Source organism: Cetorhinus maximus, chromosome 4, assembly GCF_964194155.1.
Source record: "Cetorhinus maximus chromosome 4, sCetMax3.hap1.1, whole genome shotgun sequence".
Classification (NCBI taxonomy): domain Eukaryota; kingdom Metazoa; phylum Chordata; class Chondrichthyes; order Lamniformes; family Cetorhinidae; genus Cetorhinus; species Cetorhinus maximus.
Genome location: NC_135882.1, coordinates 117,629,759 through 117,653,359, shown reverse-complemented (window position 1 = coordinate 117,653,359; position 23,601 = coordinate 117,629,759). Strand labels below are relative to the sequence as shown.

The following is a 23,601-nucleotide window of genomic DNA, read 5'->3' as shown; positions in this document are numbered from 1 at the left end:
TTCAATGTTGTTAAATGGATAAGATGGGAAGTTTGATTCCATGAATGAATGTATAGCAGTGATGGACAAATTTGGGACAAGTCATTGCTAAGTTTGGTGGAGCTTCTATTTCTTTTACTTTTTGCTAAGAACATCATATCTTCACTCAGCATTGCTTTTGAACAACTGACATTTTCTTTATTGCTCTGTAAATGAATTGGCAAAATACATATTCATATCTTGTCTATTCCACCACTACAAACTAATCAATTAAATTGCTCAAAAATATAGTACTTTCCTCCAAGTCCTGCTCCTCTTGCATCAAAGGCTTTATTTAGTTACATTTATAATTTTAATAATGGTGTGTATGGTTAGACTATCCATCTTTGAATAGATGTATTTTCGATGGACTGCAGCATTTTTGTCCCTTGTCTAACTGAGTTTAGAGCTTTTAAAACTTTGTCAGTTTTTTAAATTTACTTATTCATGGGATGTGGTTGTTGCTGGTTGGGCAAGCATTTATTGCCCATCCCTAATTGCCCTTGAGAAGGTGATGGTGAGTCACCTTCTTGAACTGCTGCAGTCCATGTTTGCAGGTATTCCAGCAGTGCTGTTAGGAAGGGAGTTCCAGGGCTTCGACCCAGCGACAGTAAAGGAATGGTGAAATATTTCCACGGTGTGCGGCTCAGAGGTGAATTTGCAGGTGGTGGTGTTCCCATGTGTCTGTTGCCCTTGCCCTTCTAGGCGGTAGAGGTCATGGGTTTGGAAGGTGCTGTTGAGGGGCTTTGGTGAGTTACTGCACTGCTTCATGTAGATGTTACACACTGCTATCACCGTGTGTTGTTAGGAGAGGTAGTGAATGTTGAAGGTGGTGGATGGGGTGCCAATCAAGTGGACTGCTTTGTCCTGGGTGGTGTTGAGCTTTTTTAGTGTTGTTGGAGCTGCACTCATCCAGATAATTGGAGAGTATTCCATCACACTCGTGCCTTGTAGATGAGGGGTTTTGGGGGGGTTATTGATTCTTAGTTTGCCACAGCAACACAGTTGTATTGTTGATCAATTTAGAAACTGTATCATACCAACCATTTAAAGTTAATGATAAAGCTAAAATATTGCACAACTTGCAATGGAAGTACAAATATACATACCGACTGTAGAAATCATCTCTGTAATAATCGTAGTCAAAGTCATAACCACTGCTGAAAAAGGAAAAATAAACTTTATTGAGAAGCTATAGAATAAAATCTTTCACTTTTCCAAGATTAAAGAAATTGATTAACTTTGGATCAGCCCAACTACATTTCATGCAAAGAAATGAAAACTGCCAACAGCATATAGCAATGTAGGTATGCGAAAACTAATAGACAAAACTGTGAGGTATACTAAAAACAGGAAATGCTGAAAATACATAGTAGACTCGGGCCTAAAGTTTCGCAAAGTCCCATCCCGAAACCCGGCACCCACCATTTTCACTGGAAGGATTGGGTGGGAAGGGGGCAGGAAGCTTTTCACACATCCACAGTTTCCGAAGGCAGTTGCACATTTAAAAGTGCAGCTGCCTTCAAATAGAAACAATTTTGGTCTTCCAGGTTTTGAACATGACTCGTGGGCTTTAGACATTTGAGAAAAGGGTCTAAACCTAGTGGTGCTCTTTGGAGAGGTCAGGTATCCTTTTGGGGAGGTCAGGTACCCTTTTGGGATTGTGGACACGAATGTATGTAAAAAGTCAATAAGGTAATTTAAATCTCTTGGCCTTTAAATTTTGAAAAGTCAATCAGCCTGCAGTTGAAAAAAAACTGGTGCTTGCAATTTCAACAGATGTTTGTTGACATAAGCCTGAGTGCTATCATTATAGGATTATTTCTGCTTGACTGCTTCCACAACCTATCATTCTCACAGTGGGTGGCCTGTAAGTTCAGCCCCTGTGACTGGCTGCACACTGTCTCCAGGGGCTACAGGCCTGACTCTAGTTAGCACCTGCCATCCCTCTGAATGAAAATCCGACCACTGGGGCCACTTTCTCCCGTGTTGGGTTTGTGGAGTCTGGAAATTTGCCGACTGTGTACAATAAGTCCTTGCTCTTCGCTGCCTCACCTAACATTGTTTTGCTTTAACGTCGTGAATAAAATAGTGTCAATATATCCATTTAACATTGCTAGTTTCACTTTAATGCCATTTGCCATAGACTTCCTTCTCTGCTGCCTTCCTGCTCACAAAAGCTTTGCCCCGACGGTTCCACTCTTGCACTCAACTCCTTTCATAGTAAAGAATAACACTCCATTAGCCTTCTGAGTTACTTTCTATACATGCATACTAACTTTTTGTGACTCATGCACTAGAACACTTAGATCCCTCTGCACCTTGGATTTCTGCAGCCGTTCTCCGTTTAAGTAATACTCTGCTTTTTTATTCTTCCTGCCAAAGTGAACAAATTCACATTTTCCCACATTATACTCCATTTGCCAGATTTTTGCCCATTCGCTCAATCTATCTATATCTGTCTACAACCTCCTTACGTTCTCTTCACAACATACTTTCCTACCTATATTTGTGTCATTTGCAAATTTAGCCACCATGCCTTCATTCCCCTCATCTAAGTCATTGATCTAAATTGTAAAAATGTTGCGGGACTCTACTCATCACATCCTGCCAATCAGAAAAAGACCCATTTATGCTTAATCTCTGTTTTCCGCCAGCCAGCCAATCTTTTATCCATGCTAATATGTTACCCCCTACACCATGAGCTTTTACTTTCTGCAATTACCTTTGATGTGGCATCTTATCAAATGCCTTCTGGAAATCCATGTACAGCACATCTACAGGCTTTTAGCCATTCTCTGCCGTCCTTTATATTCTGACCAACCATCTGACCTGCCATTCATCTTTGTGCAGTTATATGCTTTTTCCTTAAGTTTGATGCTTTCCTTCACTTCTTTAGTTAACCACTTATGGTGGGTCCTCCCCTTAGAATTTTTCTTTATAGTAGGAATATACTTATTCTGAGTATTCTGAAATATTTCCTTAAATGTCTGCTACTGCTTCTCTATTGATCTATCCCCCAGCCTAGTATCCGAGTTCACTTCAGCTAGCTCAGCTTTCACCCCCACATAGTTGCTCTTATTTAAGTTTAAAATAGAGAATGACAAAAAGGTTAAGGTCTTAAAAGAGGTGGCTAATGAGGAAGGTGTTAGAATCAATCATTAAGGAAGTTAAAATAATAGTCTTAGACCCACTCTCCTCCCTTTCAAACTGGATGTAAAATTCAATCATATGTGGTTGCTGCTACTGAGGGGTGCCTTCACTTCATCATTAATTAATCCTGTCACATTACACAATACTAAGTCTAATATCCCTGCTCTCTGGTTGGTTCCAGAATGTGCCGCTCTGAAAAACTATCTCGAAGGCATTCTATGAATTTCTCATCCAGGCTACCACTGCCAATCTGATTTGTCCAGCTAATACATAGATTAAAATCACCCATGATTATTGCTGTCCCTTTATCTCAAGCACCCAATATTTCTTCTTGTATACTTTGGCCTACATTGTGTTAGGGGGCCTGTAGACCACTCCCACTGGTGACTTCTTTCCCCTACTATCCTCATCGCCACCCAAACCAATTCTACATCCTGATCTCCTGAATCAAGGTCATCTCTAAATATTGACCAATGCCATCCTTGATTAACAGTGCTACCCCTCCACCTTTACCTAGCGTCCTATCCTTCTTGAATATCATATACCCCTCAATATTCAGGACCCAATCCTTGTCATCTGTAATAGCTATCACATCATAATTATTTACTTCAAGGTGTGCTATCAATTCATTTGTTTTGTTATGAATGCTACACGCATTCAGATGCAGTGCGTTTAGCTTTGTCTTTTTGTTATCTTTGTAACATCTAGTCTGAAATATTGGTGTATTCTTAGATTTTATCTCTCTGTCCCTTTCTGCTATTCTATGATCCTCATTTTCCATATTACTCTTATGGTGTCCTGCCTTGAACCTGCCCCTTGATTTGCCACATCTAATTAAGCTTGATCCCTCACCTCCACTTGTTTGGTTTAAAGCCCACGTATTGTACCCAACTCAGGAGCAAAAATTCGGCCCTCAGTCAGCTTCTCCATTCTCCATTTTTTTTTTACCAACTCTGATGATATGTTTTCAGTTCTGAAGAAGGTTTCTTCTGTGCATTTCTAACGTGTTCTATTTTTGATTTAGATTTCCAGCAAGTTAACACTTTTAAAAATACATTGGATCATTGAAAGTAAAGTGATTTTGCTAATGCACTAATTTTTGTACACTTTAGGTTGCTCTAAAAGTCACTTCTCTATCGCACAGGTAAATATTTTGCTTTGCTTTCGGTGAAGGCGTTTATTTAATTAGGGCTCTCCAGATAGTGACTAAAAATTATGCTCAGAACTATCTGGAAGTGTCTCCCAACCTATGGAAAATTAGACAACCTAGGAGCATCTGCTGTCGCTTGGGACTTCTGGGGATTGGGATTTGTTGGGCATTGCGCAGTTAGGAAGTTGGGGGTGGGGGTGTTGGTGGTTGGGGGGATGCGAAAATGAGTGTGAGATATGGAAGGTCGAAACTTTCTATGGTCCAGGGGAGAACTGTTGCTCCTGGAACTACAAAGGGAAGTAACACACACTATTGAGAGCCTCTTCTGCTCGTGAACCTTTTCTGACAGACTTTCAACCCGTGGGAAAGCTACAATGGCTTCCCTGATCTTTTTGGAGTTAAAATTGCAGTCAGGGTCTGATGACATCATTGTACTCCAATCTGTGTATTTAAAGCACCGTGCCAGCTTCGGTTAAGTGGGTTGTTGAGGAAAATCCACAATGCGAGATCTGAATGGGGCATATCATAATAATTATACTAATAATACAGCACAGAGACAGATCATTCAGCCCATTATGTCCGTGTCGGCTCTTTTGAATTGAAGAGTAATCCAGTTAGTCCTGCTCCCTTGCTCTTTCCCCAAATCCCTGGAATTTTTTTTCTCCTTAAAGTACTTATCCAAATCACTTTTCGAGACTCCTATTACTACGTCAAAGGGTAAATTATCCAATGGGTTTTAGCTGTGTATCTGCTAATTGGGTCAAGCTACAATCATCCTTTGGTCTTCCAGTGAGAGGCTTAACTCAGTGTTTCAGGAGCTTGATTACCTAACCTTCTAGCATGCACTGCATTCATATGCAAGACTGGGAAATCCTGTTAAATGGAATACCAAAACAAAAACAGAAATACCTGGAAAAACTCAGCAGGTCTGGCAGCATCAGCGGAGAAGAGCAAAGTTGACATTTCGAGTCCTCATGATCCTTCAACAGAACTAAGTAGAAATAGGAAAGGGGTGAAATATAAGCTGGTTTAAGGTGGGGGGGAAAGACTGTTGAAGTGTCATGAGGACTTGAAACGTCAACTTTGCTCTTCTCCGCCGATGCTGCCAGACCTGCTGAGTTTTTCCAGGTAATTCTGTTTTTGTTTTGGATTTCCAGCATCCGCAATTTTTTGTTTTTATCTCTGTTAAATGGAGTGTTTGGTTGCATAGCCTACTTGATAAGCAGCAGCCATGACTGAAGAAGAAAGGCATTGTCCCGTGAAGGCAAGATATGAACAGTTCTAGGAAACTCCATTAAGTATTACATGTGCTCATAAAAAGTTCAACATATTTGTATTTTTGTGTACTTGTAGAATCAGCATTGAAATAAAATCACAAACTTCTTATTTCTCTGTAGAATCTATAAATGATTAGCCTTTTCAAAAACAAGAATGATGGTCATTCTGTTGAAGTAGTGGAGATAGGAATTTAATACAAATGACAAGCAGTCAACAACAACACTGGTCACAACAAGTTGCAGGATATTATAACTCATTAAATATTATTCGTCCTTTCCTAATATTTGTTAATGAAACAATGTATTGTCACTGATCGTCATATCTTCACAGCAACACAGCCGCAAATCCTGTCAGTGTTACATCAGCTGAACCAGGATCACAGAAAACAAAGCAATCTTTTTAAGTTTCTCAATGTTCTGGCTCCAATTAGAGGTCTTTTCTAACAGTTTCTAGCAGACACTACATTTTTCAAGACACTTGTTACGAATTTATACAGATAACTGATTATATACTTAGAAATCTCTGCATATCTTTTTGCACTGCAGACATCTGCTCAGGCTTTTAATTTAGTGCACCTAATGTCTTCACTAATGGTGATGTTACCAATAAATGGCAGTTCACTGACTTCAAATATGCATTTGTGTTTATTAGGTTTCAGGTTAGCTATTTCACTAACTTCAATGCTTTCTGAAGACTATTGTCATATGCTCCTTTAGACAAACCTTACACCAGAGCTACTTCTCAATGCTTTTACTCACTAATGAGAAAAGTTCTGTTCCACAGGGAAACTTGCTCCCTGTGACCCAAAACATGCAATTATATAACTTTATGTGCAAAAGTAATTGGGAAATCAGGATGTAAAGTCAATAAGAAACTTTTTTGCCATTGAGGTTTCGCCTGGAAATATACTTCTGACCTCTGCTTAACAGCAAACATCACGCTGACGACCAGATGCCCCAGGCTGAAGCTAATGAAATTTAAGAGGTATCAAACGTAGGTAAGAGCAGGAACAGCAAATACAGCTTGACTACAATACTTCACAATATGTACAATATGTTGCAAAACAGTACAAGTTCTGAAATCTTAACACGTCTCTATAATTCAGGCCATGCCTCTGTGATGACAAGTTTTACATTGGAACAGCCGACCACAGAATGGGTGAAATTTTACGGCAGCGGGAGTTTACATTCCCGCCGAAGCCAATGAGGTTTAGAATGTCTCACCGCATTTTACGGCCCTGTCCCTGCCGAAACGCGGCCGTAAAATTCTGCCCAATATCTTGCAGGCTCTTGGCACATACAGAGGAGCAGCAAAACAGGGACTGGCAAAGAGCCTAGACTTTCAGCCTGATTGTAGCCTTATCTTCCCTTTGAGGTCAGGCTGGGACAGAAAGAAGAAAAGAGGGCCTTCACAATTAAACAAAACTGTCAATCAAAATAGAAGTCATAGCCTTAAAGCCATAGGGAGTAGCAAAATAGGGCACTGACACAGGAACATAGGAGCAGGAGTAGATCATTTCACCCTTCAAATCTATTCTGCTATTTAATGAGTTCATGGCTGATCAGTATTCCAATTCCAACCACCCAATTTGGCTTCATATCCCTTAATATCCTTGATTAGCAAAAATCTATCAATCCCAGATTTAAACTTATTAACTGAACTAGCATCTAGTGCTTTTTGTATGAGAGAGTTTTACACTTCTGCCACTCTGTTTCCTAACTTGTCTCCTGACTGGTCTGGCTCTGATTTAATGCTCCATTGTCCTAGATTCCCCCAGCATCTATGCTATCAATTCCTTTCAAAAGCCTAAAAATCCCAATCTATCACACCTTATCTTTCTATATTCCAGGGAATACAAGAGCATGTTTATGTAATCTCTCCTCCTATTCTAACCCTTGCAGCCCTGGTAACATTCTGGTGATCTGCACTGCGCTCCTTCCAAGGCCAATGTATCTTCTTTAGCATTCAGTGCTCAGAGCTGACACAGTGGGCAGGATTTTCCCCCGCTGGGGGTGAAGTTGAAGGGTGGGTGTGCACAGGCGCGCTTCTGATTGGCTTCCAATTAAGGCCCGCCCAGCGTGACGCTGCGCAGAAGCGCTATGCGCTCCCTGTGTGGGCCTGGGGGGGGGGGGGGGGGTAATTTCCAAAATTGAGAGTGCATTCTTTTGCGCACAGGCACAAAAGAGCGCACTCATCTCCCTGAGGTTAAGTGCTACCTCAGGGAGATCGGCTCTAAATGTGAAAAAGCTAAAAATAGAAAAATAAAATTTCCCTAACATGACACAGTCACATGGGTTGGGACATGTCCATAATTTTCACAAAAACTTTATTAAAATTTTAAAAAACCTACATGAAACCTCATCCCGCCCGTGGATGAGGTTTCATGCTTTTTCTAATTCCTGCCAGGGCTCCTGGCCTGCCTAATATTTCAAATATAATCTAACCAGTGTGTTATATGACTGTAGCAAAACCTCCTCCCCTTTATATTCTAATTGTAAAGGTTAACCTTCCATTCAACTTTCTGAATTTATTTTTATAGCTGACCACTATATTTTAGTGATCTGTTAAGTCTCACTGAACCTCTACTTTTCCTAGCCTTTAACCATTTAAAAAATACTCATTTATTCTTATTTGGTCCAAAATAGATGACCACACATTTACCTGCATTGATATCCATCTGTGATAATTTTTCCCAGTCATGTAATCCATCAGTGTCTCTTTGGCCAGAATTTTTAGCTTGTTGGGCGGGTTTGTGCCCGACCCGACTGAGCATAAAATGACGTGGGATGACGTCAGGCGAGCATCCCGACGTCATTGCGCACTTACGCGATATTTTGGTTGGCAGGCACGTGCTGGAGTTGGCGCCTGCCGATAATTAAAAGGTCTATTAAGGCCATTAATAAGGTCACAGAAATAAACTTTTCACTGCCAGTCCAACCTTATGGGCAGGCAAGCAGGCCAAGCAGCCTTTGCATTTTTTAGTCAACCTCATCCATGGGCAGGATGAGGTTTCCAACAGCAAATAAAAATAACCTAAAAATTTTAAAATTTCATTTATAACATGTCCCTGCTCAAGTGACAGAGTCACATGTTTTATAACATTTTTAAAATCTTTGTTTTTGATGTTTTAAACTATTCATCTCCCTGAGGCAGCCCTATGCCTCAGGGAGCTTTTCCAGTGCGCACCCATGCACATGCGTGAAGTTCACCCTTGCCCTCCTCCCCTCCCCACACAGGCAGCACTGAGCACTGCCACTTGTGTTTCACACTGAGTGGGCCTTCATTGGCCCGCCAGTATGAAATCGCAGTCCAGCCCCGATCGCGGGCGGTGGTCGGCTTCTTGCCTGCCCCCGCCCGCCCCCACCAAACCTGCCCGAAGAGGGAAAAGTCCACCCCTTTGTAATTTTATGCTCTGACTATACCACTTACTAGCCAACAATCCTCATGCAATTGGTAAACTTGGACATGTGCCTCTCTATTGTGTTATCTTAGCCATTAATGATGAAAGTAAATAGTTGAGATCCCAGCACTGATCCTTATGGGACACCACTAGCCATTTCCTTCCAATTCAAGTTCATGCCCCTTCTCCTCACACTCTAGCTGGGATCTTCTGGCCCCATTGGCATCATGGCGGCCGGGGGTAAACAGAACAGAAGGCCAAAAAATTGGTTTCACACAGTTGTGAAACCAGTTTACAATCATCCGCTCCACCCATCAATGATGGGCTGCGTTTCCCGCCGCTACACATCAGGAACCTAATTTCAATACTTTAACATCTCATTATAAGCCCTGCTCGTCAGAATCATCACCCCACGCTGGATCATCCAGGCACATCGGCATGATTGCACACAGATGTGTTTCACAACAGTACATGCATGACATGCACCTGGTGAACTGCACTTCGCTCGGGATTTCGAGGTTTGTTTGCCTACCTTGCTTCGGGCTGCACTCAAGGTCATCAGTGCCAGGCTTCACAGACAGCACCACATCACTTTTAGGGGGCTCGTGGACTGGTCTCTACCTGCCAGACCAGCCGTAAGGTAGAGGTGGCTTTTCAACAGATGCAGGGCAAGGGCTTGTTTGGGGAAGGGGGTGAAATGGCCTCAGGCAAGGGAAGAGACTGCAAGGCAAGGGCTGTCCTGGGGAAGGAGGGTATCCCAGAGTGTGTGTGGGGGGATGCACAAGTTGGTCTGCGCAAGTAACCTCAAAATGGTGAGGGCCGAGGAGGCAGCCTCCAGAATAGATGAGGCCAGATGGAGATGTGAGGGTATGTGTGACACAGCGAGTGGTGATGTCCCTTGAGCTGACAGTGAGATGCCAGTGAATGTGTGAGTTTAGAGTGATGAGATGGATGTCTTACCCTGGGAGCACGGATGAGATCATTCATCCATTTTCTGCAATGGATGGTCGACCTCTTGTGTGCAGCATTGGCAGTGACCACCTTTGCCACCGCCTCCCAAGATGGAGTGGTGAGACTGAAGGACCTCCTGCGGCCAGAGCAGGGGAAGAATACACCACGGCAGGCCTCCACGGCATCCAGAAGGTGTCCCAGGTAAGCGTCACTGAATTAGGGTTGGTAGGGGGACTGCTCTCTTCTTGGCCTTTGGGGCCATTTCTTCACCGGAGCAGTGCTGGGCTGTGAGGATTGAGAAATGAGTGCACGGCTGCAGTTTAAATCTGGTGCCCTGCTTGTGGAAGCAGTGAGGTAGCAGCATGGCGGGCAAATCGGAGGCCGCCCGCCAGTGAGATGGCATGTTTCCCGTGACTGCATAATTAATGAGGTGGGAGTGAGGCGATATGGCGTGAAAACCCGCCATTGCAGCCATGGGTAAAACGAGATGTTTCCCACCTGCTACGGCACTTAGCGCAAACCTGGAACAATTCTGCCCTATGTCTTTATAACCTGTCTTTAATTCCATAAGATCTAATTTATGGAAGTCTTTTATGTGGAATCTTATCAAATGCTTTCTGGAAATCTATACTAACTACGTCCACAGGCATTCCCTGGTCAACTATTTTATTTGCTTGCTCAAACATTTCAGTTAGTTTTGTTAAACATGATTTACCCATTGCAAATCTATCTCTGTAATCAAATCTAATTCCTCAAGGTGCTCAGACACTTTTTCCTTACTGTGGATTCCAACAACTTCCTCATAACAGATGTTAGCTTAACAGTCTATAACTTCCTCATTTCTCTCTCTGGTATTTCTTAAATAATGGAGTAAAATGATAGCTCAAATGATTATGTTTTTAAATAAAATTATGATCATGGAGAGAATGAGCACACACAGCAGGTTGTTTGTCTGCTATTCCTTGGGCAGAATTTTACGTTCGTCGGTCGGGTGGGTGGCTGATTGCCGCTGGCGAAATGGGCCGCGCTGCCATTTTTCCACGGGCGGGCCAATTAAGGCCCGCACCGCAGCTTTGCGATTCCCGTGGAGAACGGGAAAATAGTCGCGGGACGGGCAGCCTCAGACTGCCGGTTCCAATGGGGAGCCAGCAGCCTGTTTAAAGAGTGGCCAGGCAGCCTGCTTGAAGTAGTGCACCATGGCCACTCAGAGAGGTAGAAATGCTCCAAGGAGGGCAGAGGAGGAGGAGGTGGAGGAGGAGGGGGGGCAGGCCGCAGGAGAGGCCAGCGGGGGGGCCACTGTGCACCCAGATTCTCGGACACATGCCTTGCTGTTCTCTGATGGGCCAGCGATGTGATGTTCTGAGGATGGGAGGAGGAGGGCTCCCCATGTTACCAGCCAGGCGTGGGAGGAGGTGGGCGAGGCTGTAATTGCCCATGATGACGTCAGACGCACTGGCACACAGTGCCGAAAACACTTCAATGATTTGCTGCGCTCCAGACGGGTGAGTACCATGTCTGTCCGGGCTATTTGAGGCAGAAGGCAGCCTTAGCCTTTGCCCCCCTCATCCCCACCATGTATGGCTGCCATTACTGCAAAGGGCATCTGTTGCACGCTGGGTGGGCAAATGGGTACTGACAATGCTGACATCAGCCTTAGTGGTTGAGGAGAAGAAGGGCTTTCTGCGCAGTATATTTCAGTTTCTGTGGCATTTGAGTAGTTTGGGGGCAAGCTGCAGGGGAGGCCGGTAGACACATACTCAGAACTCCAACACATGTCATATTGAAGGTAATGACATGGTCCAAGGGGTGCCTCAAGGTCTTTTGGGCAAGTCCCATCTGCTGGTATCGGCGCCGGACCTATTTGATCTTCCTTTCCATGGGCGCTAGGACCCGTGTGCTATTCAAAGTGATGGACGCCAAATGTGTCCAAGGGGACCGTTGGGGGAGGGGTTTGAGACCAGCCGATCTTCTGGGGACTCATCACTAGTAGTGTGGACAGGAGACGCCGGAGGCCTCAGATGGCCCACTGTGGTTGGGGTGCGGCATCTACGTACAGTGTACATGAGCGACCTGCCCCAATGAATCCTCTTATGTGTTTTGCAGGCAAAAAGTAACCACAATGCTCGGGAGCGCCTGAGGACTGGTGGTGGGCGTGCCCTCCTCCAGTGCCTCACCTCATTCGAGGAGCAGGCCATGGAGCTGGGCAGGAGGCAGGAGGCCAGGACGGCCGGGGGCGGTGAGGCTGGGGTCCAGTGGGCAGGTATTTGAGTTCCACAGTCCCATCCACTCTGTCTGCCCACCATCCAAACCACTGATGGTTGCTGCAATCGTTAATGCTGCAACAATGCTCATTCACTGACAGGCATTCTGACGTGTGGGTCATACAGGGGGGACCCTCGTCCCCTTGAGGAATATCTCCTCCGCCACCTTCCAAAGTCACCTTATCCCATTTGTGACCACTATCACCATGGTCTCACATGCCATTGGAATGCCGCTGCACACCTAAAGACTTATTCCATTTTCGGGGGTTTGGGACCTCCTGCACCCTTTCAGCCAGTGCACCCCACATTACTTTGTCCAGAAGGTCCTCAGCTGTGAACCTCATGGCACTCAATTTAGATGAATGCCACCACGTTACTCATCCCTGCGCCAAGGGGAAATGTTGCCTTCTGGCCACCCGGTCTATGCCCCTCCTTACAGAATGAAGGGCAATAATGTGACCTCTCAATCTCCTGAGTTCGGCTGAAAATGACACAACTGTTTGAAATGTTTCCTCGGCCGCGCAACTATCCAGGCAACAATGCATCCACATCAGATACCCCTGCACTCTCCCCATTCCTCTGGTTCTTTACAAGCCATGTGCCATTCATGAGGCCATCTAACCAGCCTGTTTGCATGTGCGTTTAATGCTTGGGGCCTGACTGGACTCATTTGGACCTCACCAATGTTCTTCTTTTAAGGGTCTTTAAGGGTGAGCTACTTATGAGGCTGGGGGTGAAAGGGATGAAAGGTTGAAGTGAATGCACGCTAACTGATGCACTGTCCTTGTTGTTAATTTCAGCATCACCACCAGAGCGACCCGCACCTCGACACCACAGCCCCCCCTCCACACCTGAGGGCCAACATGTGCAACTTGTGGCCAGGCACCAGCGCAGACACACACACCTCGGTGGGGACTTTACCATCGGCTAGTGTCCTGGGTCACAGTGGAGAGTGCACATCACGATCGCTGGAGGAGATGGTAGGGGCAGAGAGTGCCGATGGCTGGACGAGGCACATGCTGAGTCCGGCACTGATGACCTATCTCTGGAGTTGTCCCCATTGCAGCAGCTGCAGGAAAGGCGGCAGGAAGTGTGTTTGCATCTGGCAGGGTTGCATGAGGGAATGCTTCAGTTGCTCTCTGCGACGGAGGAGTCGAGGCAGAGTGCATGCGAAGAAACCGCCCTCAGGGCAGAGCATCAGGATTCCTTCAATGAGAGATTGGCAACTCTCATAGAGAGGGGCTTTCACCAAATGGATCAAAATATGATTGGGTTACGCTCTGACCTGCAAACCCTCACAGCGGTTCTGGTCACAGGTGGTGTTTTCCATTGTGGGAGATGTTGTGGACACCAAGCACCGACACTCGGTGCCCATGCATCTGCGGTGAGCAGGGGGTAGATTTGGACCTCACGTCGGTGCAGCAGCTGCCTGTCGTCGCTGTGAGCTCCTCTCATGGTGCTCTGGATGAGGGCAGCAGCTCCTCTGCCCCTCTGCCAGTCAACGTTGCTTCCGTTGAGGCTGTGACATCTGGGGAGGTGCCAGTTCTGGAACTGGCCACTCCCTCCCAGGCAGGGCCATCACAGGCTCCACGGGCCAGAGGACGCCCGCCAAGGTCATCGAGGCCAATAGGACAGCAGAGTCAGCAGGCTGTCTCTCAAGCCACTCCGAGCGATGGGGCGGCACGTAGCACCTGGAAATGAAAACGTAAGACACCTTAGGCACTCCCCAGGTATGTCATGGTGATTTTGTGTTGGCCTTAGAATAGGGACCCCTGTTTGTAACATTGTCAAATAATCATGTGGGCTTTAATTGTGGACAGAATAAAGTCCACCTTTGTTACCATGGCTGAGCGTCTTTTCATTGTGGTGCTTTTTTCATTTTCACATAATTATCATGAGTGTTAGAGTGGAGATTGATGTTTCTGTACTAAGGCCTTATTTGCAGCTGATCAGGTGGAAGAGGTAGCACCTAAGTGCCACGTGTGGAAGTTCCAGGCAATGCTGCTCCTGCTGATCCATGTGTGTGGAGCTAGCTGAAGGTTCTTTGTATTAAATTGTCCCGGGTGTCCCTCCCTCCTTGGTGTAAATGCGGGTCGTCATTGTGGCCCTCACCATCGCCCTGTGCTTCCTCATCCTCTGAGGCACTGCTGGATTCATCATGTGCAGCCTCATCCAGGGTGTCAAGGTCTTCATCGTTAATTGCATCCCCCCTTTTCAGCGCAAGATTGTGCAGGGCGCAGCATGCTACCACGATCACAGAGATGCGATCTGGGGGGTACTGGAGTGCGCCCCCTCAGCGGTCCAGGCAATGGAAGTGCATCTTGAGAAGACCGATGGCTCTCTCCACCACAGCCCTTGTGGTTTGTGCCGTGGCTCCTATTGTACCCATTCTCAGCTTCTGTTCTTGGACGGCGTACTGGCGTCATGAGCCACCTTCTGAGGGGATAGCCCTTGTCACCCGGCAGCCAACCATCCAGCCGAGCCGAAGCACTGAAGAGCCCCGGCACCTGGGAGTGTCTGAGGGTGTAGGCGTCATGGGAGCTGCCTGGGTACCTTGCATAGACTTGTAAAATCTGCATCCTGTGATCACACACTATCTGTACGTTCATGGAGTGGAAGCCCTTCCTGTTGACGAAGGCACCCGGCTCACCTGCTGGCGCCTTGATGGCCACATGTGTACAGTCTATAGCACCCTGGATGCGGGGGAAGCCAGCAATGGCTGCGAAGCCTCTGGGTCACTGTGCCCGACTTGCCTGGTCGCAGCGGAAGTGGATAAAGGTGGATACCCATCTGAACAGAGCGTCTGTAACCTGCTTGACACAAGTGTGGACAGCTGATTGGGAGACACAGCAAAGATCACCCACCGAGCCCTGGAAGGAGCCAGAGGCATAGAAGTTAAGGGCAACTGTGAGCTTCAGAGTCGCTGACATGGGGTGTCCACCCACACAATTAGAGGAGATCTCAGGGCCAATCATCTGACAGATATAGTTGACTGTCTCCCTTGAGAGTCGGAGCCTCCTTCGGCACTGCACTTCAGTCATATTGAGGTAGCTGCTTCGCCACCTGTATACCCTGGCAGCAGGATAGTGGCGTCGTCTGCGGCCCCTTGCACCTTGGACAACCTCTTGGCCCTGCACCCTTTGTGCCTGCGCCTGGACACCAAAAGTTGCCTCCCTTGGAGGCTGATTGTCCAGTCCTGGCCTCCTCCTGATTCTATCCCTCCCTTCCTCCTCAGGGGAGTTGCCTCCAGTGGAGAAGTCAGAAACCATAGCCCCAGGCTAAATGGAGGCCTCCGGAAAGCTGCAAGGTCGAAAAAGAATGCTGTCTGTAGAATGCTTTCACTTTACACAAAAACCTCTTGGACATCGATGAGAACTACTAACAATCACACAGGTATGTTTTAAACACTTTCATCAATTATAACTTAGTGAACAACCCCTTTGAGTCCACATATCCCGACATTGCAAATGTTTTCTTCAATAATCTCCTACCCGCCTTCCCGTTGGGCCCGTGCGCCGACCCGAAGTTCGCACGGGCCCCTCAAAATTGTACACAATTGGCAAGTTAAGGGGCTTAATGAGCCCTTCAATTAATGGCGGGCCCGCCCACCGAAATATCGTGATGGCACACGCTGACATCGGCACGCTCGCGCAACGTCAGCGCGCGTCATTTATGCTGGCCCTTGTCTATTGTACAATCTTGTACAAAATAAGGTGATAAAACTTGTATAACCATGTAGCTGGCTCACAATCACACACCTCTCTTCAAATATAACCAGAGAGACCAGATAAGAAAAGGAACTGAAAGGTACACTAATTTGAATAGGAATGATTCAAGGATGCTAGACAACTGATTGTGTTTCATTCCTCCACCAAGGAAACTCAAATCGTTAAAGGGCAATATTAAAATTATTACAATACTAGCAAGCTCTAAATTCCTAATAAAACATATAATATTGGAATTCCTGTGACCTGAAACGTAATAGATGGGCCCATCATCTTAATGTGTTCATATATCAATGAATTCCTTGATGACATACTTCTAGAGCAGATGCAATGCCAGCAGGATCAATAATAATCAGTACATCCCATAAGCGGTATTGATCGTGCATAATCTAGAATTTGCTTCATTTAGTTCCGACTGCCAGAAACCTAAAGATGCACCTAAGTTGCTAATTTATTTAGCAGAAGAAAATTTTCGCTGTAAGTATTTCATCATTTGGAAGATTGATATGCTCCTGTTTCAGAGTTCTGTTTAGTTACTGGGGTCCATTCAAATTTACAATTTATTTTCCTTTCTATCAGCAATTACTAATGACTTCACTCTCATTTTGTTGGCTCATCCAAGACCTCAGGCTGAGTTTTACTGTGGCCTTCGAGACCCCGATGTCAAGACCAAATGGGGGGGGGGGGGGGCCTCGAAACTGCACTTGCCGGTGGTGAGACCAGTTTCACAATTTTAACAGAGGTGGCCTCCTAATTGGCTGCCTCCGGGCCCGCTGTCCTTACAGGTTCTGATGCTTCCAGTTCCATCAGAGAGGATTGGCAACACTGAATCCTTGGTAGCCCCAACTGGAAAAGTGGATGGGTGCTGCTGAGGCAGCTAGGAGACCTTGGAGAGGTAAGTATGATTTTAAATTCTGGAATGGCGAGGGTGGAAGGCCCTGCTGATCAGAGGGTGTAAGCCAACATGTTATTTACCTTTTAATGTACAATCACTTTTTAATCATGTAACTATTTCCTTACTTCTTTTATATTAATGTATGTGGGCCGATTGTTATGCGGCCCTGTGTACATAGTTTGTCAGGTTGTGGAAGGTGGAACTTCAAGGTGAAAGAACAACCCGAGTGTGAAGAAACCTAAGAAATGTGGAGTATCGGCATAGAAAGGGGGCATGATGGTTAATTTAACCAAGACAAAGGGCGGAATTTTCCTTGAATTGCACTAAGTGCGGTGTTGGGAGGGAGAAAAGATTTTTTTCCCGCCGACCGCAATGGTGAGTTTTTGAGTCGTATCGTCCTCTTCCCAGCGTGTCATTAATAATATATGCATGGGAAACACGCCGGATCACTGGCAGGCGGGCTAGGATTTGCCCACCATGTCATGACCTCAGTGATTCATTGCTATGGGAGCCATATTTAAAGTCACAAGAGCACAGCCTGCTTCATGTCTACAGACCTGGACTACTCCAGACAACAGATGGCCCAAAAGCAAAGGAGATGGCAGCCCCCAAATTCAGTGACGCCTCTCTGGGGTGCTTACTGGATGCTGTGGAAGCCCGCCATGAACTCCTCTATCCCTGTTCTGGGCGAAGACCAGCCACCAACTTCACCAATCCAGCATGGGAGGCGGTAGCAATGGTGGTGGGCGCCAATGTCCTCCAAAAGTGAAGAGCCACCCAATGCCAAAAGAGGATGAATGATTGCCTCTGTTCTGCCAGGGAAAGTCATTCTTCCCATTACTCTCAACTCACACACTCACATATCCATCACGCATCCACAGGGTTTGCACTCACTGCCAGCTCAAGGGACATCACCACTCACTCTCTCACAACCACCCTCATCTCCCCTACATATCGTGTCCTCATACTGTCTGTGGTACCACTCACACTCCACATGTCAGGCATCCTTCTCATCTAGCCTGGGAGGCATCTTGCTTACACTGTCTCCATATGTCTCCATGCAGGATAAGCTAGCCCACAACAAGAGGGAGACGTCCCAGACTGGGGGGAGACGTGCCCGAGCTAAGGGTCTTCAGGGCCTTTGAAAATAGAGCCATCTAGCTGGCTGGTAAGGATGTGTACTGTTCCTGTGTAGACAATGAGGACGGCAGAGCTCAGCCAAGTGAGATCCTACACTGCAACATCCATCAGACAACCATACTTAGTGATGGCTCCTGTTTTACAGTGCCCTGTCATACACTAATTATCTCTCTTTTCTCTTGCAGACACATCTGGGAAGCAGCCGAGTGTGGCCACGAGCCAAGCGATCCACTCCAGCCCGGAGGACACATCAGAAGAGGAATCTGCAGGCGCTGACATTGAAGTCCCATCACAGCGTTCACCCACACCCTCCACCAACGCAAAGGCACACACCTCGGTGGGATTTAGTTCTAGATTAGACTCAGGGTCACAATCTGGTGTGCAAAACGCACTGTCTGATCCACAGCAGGTGGAAGCAGGGAAATCCAAGGGTGCTGGCACTTGGAGGACTGCTGGAGGCCAGGAATCTGTTGTGTCCGAGTCAGATGATGAGCCTCTGGACTCGGTTCCACTTCAGTTGCTGGAGCTGCAAGGACAAGCTCAGGAACATCAGGAAGGGATGTCTGCTGCACTCCTCGGATTGCAAGGCATGATAGAGGAGTCTGTCCGCCTTCAGGCTGAGGCGATAGCACCAGCATGCCAATGCACTGAGGTCAACACTGGTAGGCTGGCGGCTGCCATGGAGACCTTGGGCCAGGACATTGGTCCTTCACTGCTGCAGGAGCTGCACTCCATTGCTCAGGCACTTGCTGGCATCCATCAGTGCCAATGTGAGAGGGGGCGGGGCATCTAGAATTCACTAGAGCTCTCAAGGAGTCAGCCATGGCCCTTGGGCACCCAAAGGGAGGAGGATCAGCAGGTGCACACCCTGGGGCCATCCACCCAGGTGACTCTAGGAGTCTCCGGCCTATATGAATCTCCTCTTCCTCTGGGCCCCTCAGTTCCAACTCCGCAGGCCGAGGAAGGTGCCACTGCCACAATGCATTAACCCAAAAGCAGGCTGGGCCTTCCAGGTCTCAGCCCTCCAGAAGATGCCTGCCAAGGTCATCATAGACAGGTGTAGCAGTCAGCAGGCGGCCTCCACATTCCCTGTGGATGTGGGAACAGTACCAAAACATAGTGGCAGGGTTAGGAAGGTTAATAAGATGTAACTCTTTTGAGTCAACCAATTAAACAAAATCAACAAAATAAGGGATAAAGCAAACACAGCCCCTAAGTCAGGTCAACTGTAAAACTAAGGACAAAGTTTAAAGGAAACTTACAAACATTAAACCAAAATGTGATTAAAGGGGTCGATAAAACACCCCAGTTCCCGCGATGCCCACCGAGCATGGAAGGCCTCAAGAGTGCCAGCAAACACCGCGTGTTCCCTCTTCAGGGACACCCGGCCTCGAACGTAGTCACTGAGTTAATAAGATGTAACTCTTGTAGAGTTAAAACAATTAACTAAATTAACAATAACAAGGGATAAATCAAGCACAGCCCCTAATTCAGGTTGGCTGTAAAACCAAGGACAAAGTTTAAAGGAAACTTACAAACATCAAACCAAAATGTGATTAAAGGGGTCAACAAAACACCCCAGTCCCCGCGGTGCCCACTGGGCACGGAAGGCCTCGATGGTGCCGGCAGACACCGCGTGCTCCCTTTCCAGAGACACCCGGCTGCGAACGTAGCCCCGGAAGAGGGACAAACTATCGGGCGGGACTCCCCCCTCGATCGCCTGCTGCCTGGACCTGTTGATGGCCAACTTGGCCAGGCCCAGGAGTAGGTTCACAAGGAGGTCCTCCTCCTTCCCGACCCCCTTCCGCACCGGGTGTCCGTAGATCAGGAGCGTGGGGCTGAAGTGCAAACAAAATAGTAACAAAAGGTTTTTTAAATAACTAAAAAGGGAGTGCAGCCTACAACACCCTATGTTAATAAGATGTAACTCTTTCGAGTACATTCACAGTTCTTGACTTTTTTTTTCCGGGAGTGGGACATGAACCCACAACCTTTTGACTCAAAGGTGAGGGTGCTATGAACTGAGCCACAGCTGACACCTTGCACAGCATGGGCACGGGTGTTAATCACTTATACATAATGGGCAGAGTTTTATGTGCCCTTTGGCGTCAGGCATAATGGTGGGCGTGAGCAGACAACATAGCGGGAAGGCCTAAAATTGGTTTCACATCGTCATCCGCTCCACCCATTAATGACGGGCCGGGTTTCCCGCCACTGCACATTGGGAACTTCATTTTAATACATCTGCATCTAATTATAAGCTCTGCTTGCCGGAATCATCCCTGCACTTCAAATTTACCGCCCACATCGGCGAGAAAACACGCCGGTGCAGAACACGTCTTGACAAGTGTGACGTGCAGAAGTCAGGACTTGCCCACCAGGGCCTTGCTCACATCGCGGACATCTGAGGAGCAGAAGATCCTGGAACACTATAGCAACCAGGCCTTGGAGGAATGTGCATCGCATACTGGGTGGATTCTCATGGACATGGCTCTGCCATGAAGCAGCTCACAAAAAGTAGAAGCTCACTGTTGAGGGTCTGCTTCGGGACATCAGTGTCCTGGCCATGGTCTGCTATAGATGATATACCACAGGGTGGAGAGGGAAGTCTAGGTTTGACTGGGAGAGGAAGGTGTACTGGTGGAGGAGGGGGTCAGGTTGGGAGCGGGTGAATGATGCTGTCGGGTGGGGTGAGGTTATGGTGGGAAGTAGTATTGTGGGAGGAGGGTGTAATGGGTGGGAATATGGCAACTGGGAAGGTAGATGTAAGGTGGGAGGAAGGTTTAAGAGGAATTTAGAGGGGGAAGGAGATCGGAGGGGGGGAGGACTTCTGGTGGAGGAAGGAGTTTGGAGGGGGCAAGGGGTCCAGCGGGAGGAATGAGTCTCGATGGAGGAAGGTGTTTGCGGTGGGGGAGTCCAGGGGGAGGAAGGAGGTCGCAGGGGGGAAGGGGTCTTGGGGGAGGGAGGAGTAAGGGGATGATGTCCAGGTGAACGTACAAGAGAGGGGTCTGTGGATTGATGACTGCCTCCTGGCAAGTGAAATGAGGGTGAGTGTGGTAGGAGGGAATGGTGAGAATGAGAGAGGGCAAAGTGAGCCGGTAGGGTGGGAGGATGAGGATGCGACATTAGCGGGAGAAGGAACGGCAAGGGTGGTTGGTGGGGACTTGGAGTCAGACACCGACTCTGGGGATGGGAAGGAGGATGTCGGAGAGGTCAATGTGGATAGGAGTGGGATTCTCGGGAATGTAGGGAATGTGCACATTCACCTGGACAGCCTGGAAAGGAAAGGGTTCTGGCTGGTGGGTGTCAGTGGGGAGGTGGAGGGTGATGCCAGGGGGGTAAACAGTGATGAGGGAAAGGACATGGGTGACTGGGTGTGAGGAAAGGACAGGGCAGCTAAAGACAAACTTTACCAGCATCATGCTTCTAAAATCGAAAGTGAAGGGAGCCTCATCTTGGGCGGAACAGGTGCTGCATGGGAGTGTGATTAGTGGGTGGGTAGGGATGCAGGTCAGCTCAGATGGACACCTGAAAGTGAACCCCAGCAGGCGACATTGAAAATGCTCGGGACAGTAAGATGAATGTAATGGAGCAAGGATCCACATGCCTGGGAGAGTGTTTGCACGAGGCTGCGAAAAGCCCTGCCACACACACTCTTCTCCCTCCAGAATCACTCGTGGGCTAGGTGCGTGTAGCTGAAGTGCTTGTGGGGGGCTGGGGTGGGTGGGGTGTGGCGATACAGTGGGGGGGCTTGCAAAGCCTGCCAATGAAGGTTAAAGACAGCATTTCACATTATTCAATCAAAGTGAATATATTTTCAGATTATAAAGGGACAAAATGTGTTCACCCGTGCAACCACTTCTGATCAGAAATTCTTAACATTTCTAGGGCCAGCACTTCTTCTAGGTGCTGCCCTGACATCTGCATCAGGGGTGGGGACAGCCTGTGTAATGATTGCCCTGTTACCTCTGATGACTTCATCGTACACCTTCTGGGGCTGAATCCTCGGTTCGGCGAGCGGGGGCAGGGTCGAGGTGTAAAATAACGCAGGGTGATGGCGGGCGTGCGTCCTGACATCACGGCACATCATTCAAGCTTTCAGTTCAGGGGCGCGCACCCGAGTCGGCTGCGCACCTGCCGAACTGTCAAAGGCCTATTAAGGCCATTTAACTCTCAATTAAAATAATTAACAGAGCTGCCCGTCCAACCGGGCAGGCAAAAAGCCCAGGCGGACTTTACATTTTTCATGGAACCTCATCCACGGGCGGGATGAGGTTTCATGAATGATTTTAAATTGTGACAAAAATTTTTATTGAAATTATTGCACATGTCCCAGCTCATGTGACAGTTTCACATGAGGGGGCATGTCATAAAAATTTTCTCGCCACTTTATTAAACTTTTTGAACTTAAAACTAACCTCCCTGAGGCACAGAGGTGCCTCAGAGAGATTTCTGTGCTCTTTCAGGCATGTTCAGGGAACCAACCCCCACCACCCGCACAGGGAATGCTCAGCGTTTCCGGGTGCATGTCATGCTGGGCGGGCCTTAATTGGCCTGCCCACGTAAAATGGCGGCGCGGACCCGATAGGGGGCGCCAATTGGGTCTGCACCCGCCCGTGCCCGCTCCCACTCTGCCCGCCCGACAAGCAGAAAATTCTGCCCCTGGAGAGCCTTGTGGGCCAGCTGCTCCCTCTGTGGTGACAGAAGACGAGGTTGAAGGGTTCACAAGCAATGGAGACTTGGAGGGAGAAGATAGCCTCCGAGAATCCTGACTCGGGGTGTCCAGCTGTCGCTGCTCCTCCATTCGGGTGCCCAAGGGCCCCGGCCTGACTCCTTGATGGGAAGAAGGGCCTGAAGAGATGTTGAGGTGCACCATTTCCCTCTTGCATTGCCAGTGCAGGAACTCACCCATGGCTGCCACAATAGAGTGCTGGACTGTGTGCGCATTTCCGCATTCCGCTGGACCAGGGTCTCCATGGCATCTGCCATCCTTCCCATGGAGATCTCCATAAGTGCACATGTGGGCACCACTTCATCAGGAAGCAGGCAGACACAATCCTCTGACTCAAGTGCCACTCTATTGAGGGCTTCCAACAGCTCTGCATGATGTCCCCCCGCCTTCTGCTGACTCTCCACAATGAGTTGGAAGGCCGAATCCAGAAGCTTGTCATCTGACTCGGACCTCACAGATGCCTCTTCCCCAGCAGTCTCCTGAGTGCTGGGGAGGTTGGCTGAACGTGTCTTCTCCTGCTGCGGACACATGTCCGTGTAGTGACCACCGGATTGTGAACCCGAGGCTGTTTTAGATCTAGGTCACACCGAGGTGTGTGACTCTGCGCTGGTGGAGTGTGTGGGTAAGTGCTGTGTCAGGCCTTCCAGGCAGCTTATTTCCAGCTCTTCAATGGAGGAGGTGTCCTCTTAGCTGCAGGTGAGGATCAGGATGAAGCTGAGGGAATGGCTGGCTGAGGGTGTCAGTCGCTTGGCAGAGCTCCCTATGAACCAAAGTAGAGATAACCAGTACATGGCAGCAGAGTCAAAAGCAGGAAAGAGAGCACTCACAGTTGCGTTGAGAGAGGGATGACGTGGCGCAGGATCCTTACAAGGAAGTTCACCGCCAGCCTCACCATCGC

The 23,601-nt window shown here is 47.7% G+C and overlaps 1 protein-coding gene across 5 annotated transcripts in view; it reads right to left on the bottom strand.

Moving 5' to 3' along the window:
- Nucleotides 1–23,601, bottom strand: part of LOC144679833 (RNA-binding Raly-like protein) — a 1,075,847-nt gene that overhangs the window by 194,547 nt on the left and 857,699 nt on the right. For 4 of the 5 annotated variants that reach the window (XM_078540665.1, XM_078540664.1, XM_078540666.1 and 1 more), the window contains one exon: nucleotides 1,128–1,178. The exons of the other annotated variant lie outside the window; for it this stretch is intronic. In XM_078540665.1, coding sequence (XP_078396791.1) covers nucleotides 1,128–1,178 — 51 coding nt within the window. The remainder of the gene's footprint in view (nucleotides 1–1,127; nucleotides 1,179–23,601) is intronic. 5 annotated transcript variants of the gene reach the window in all.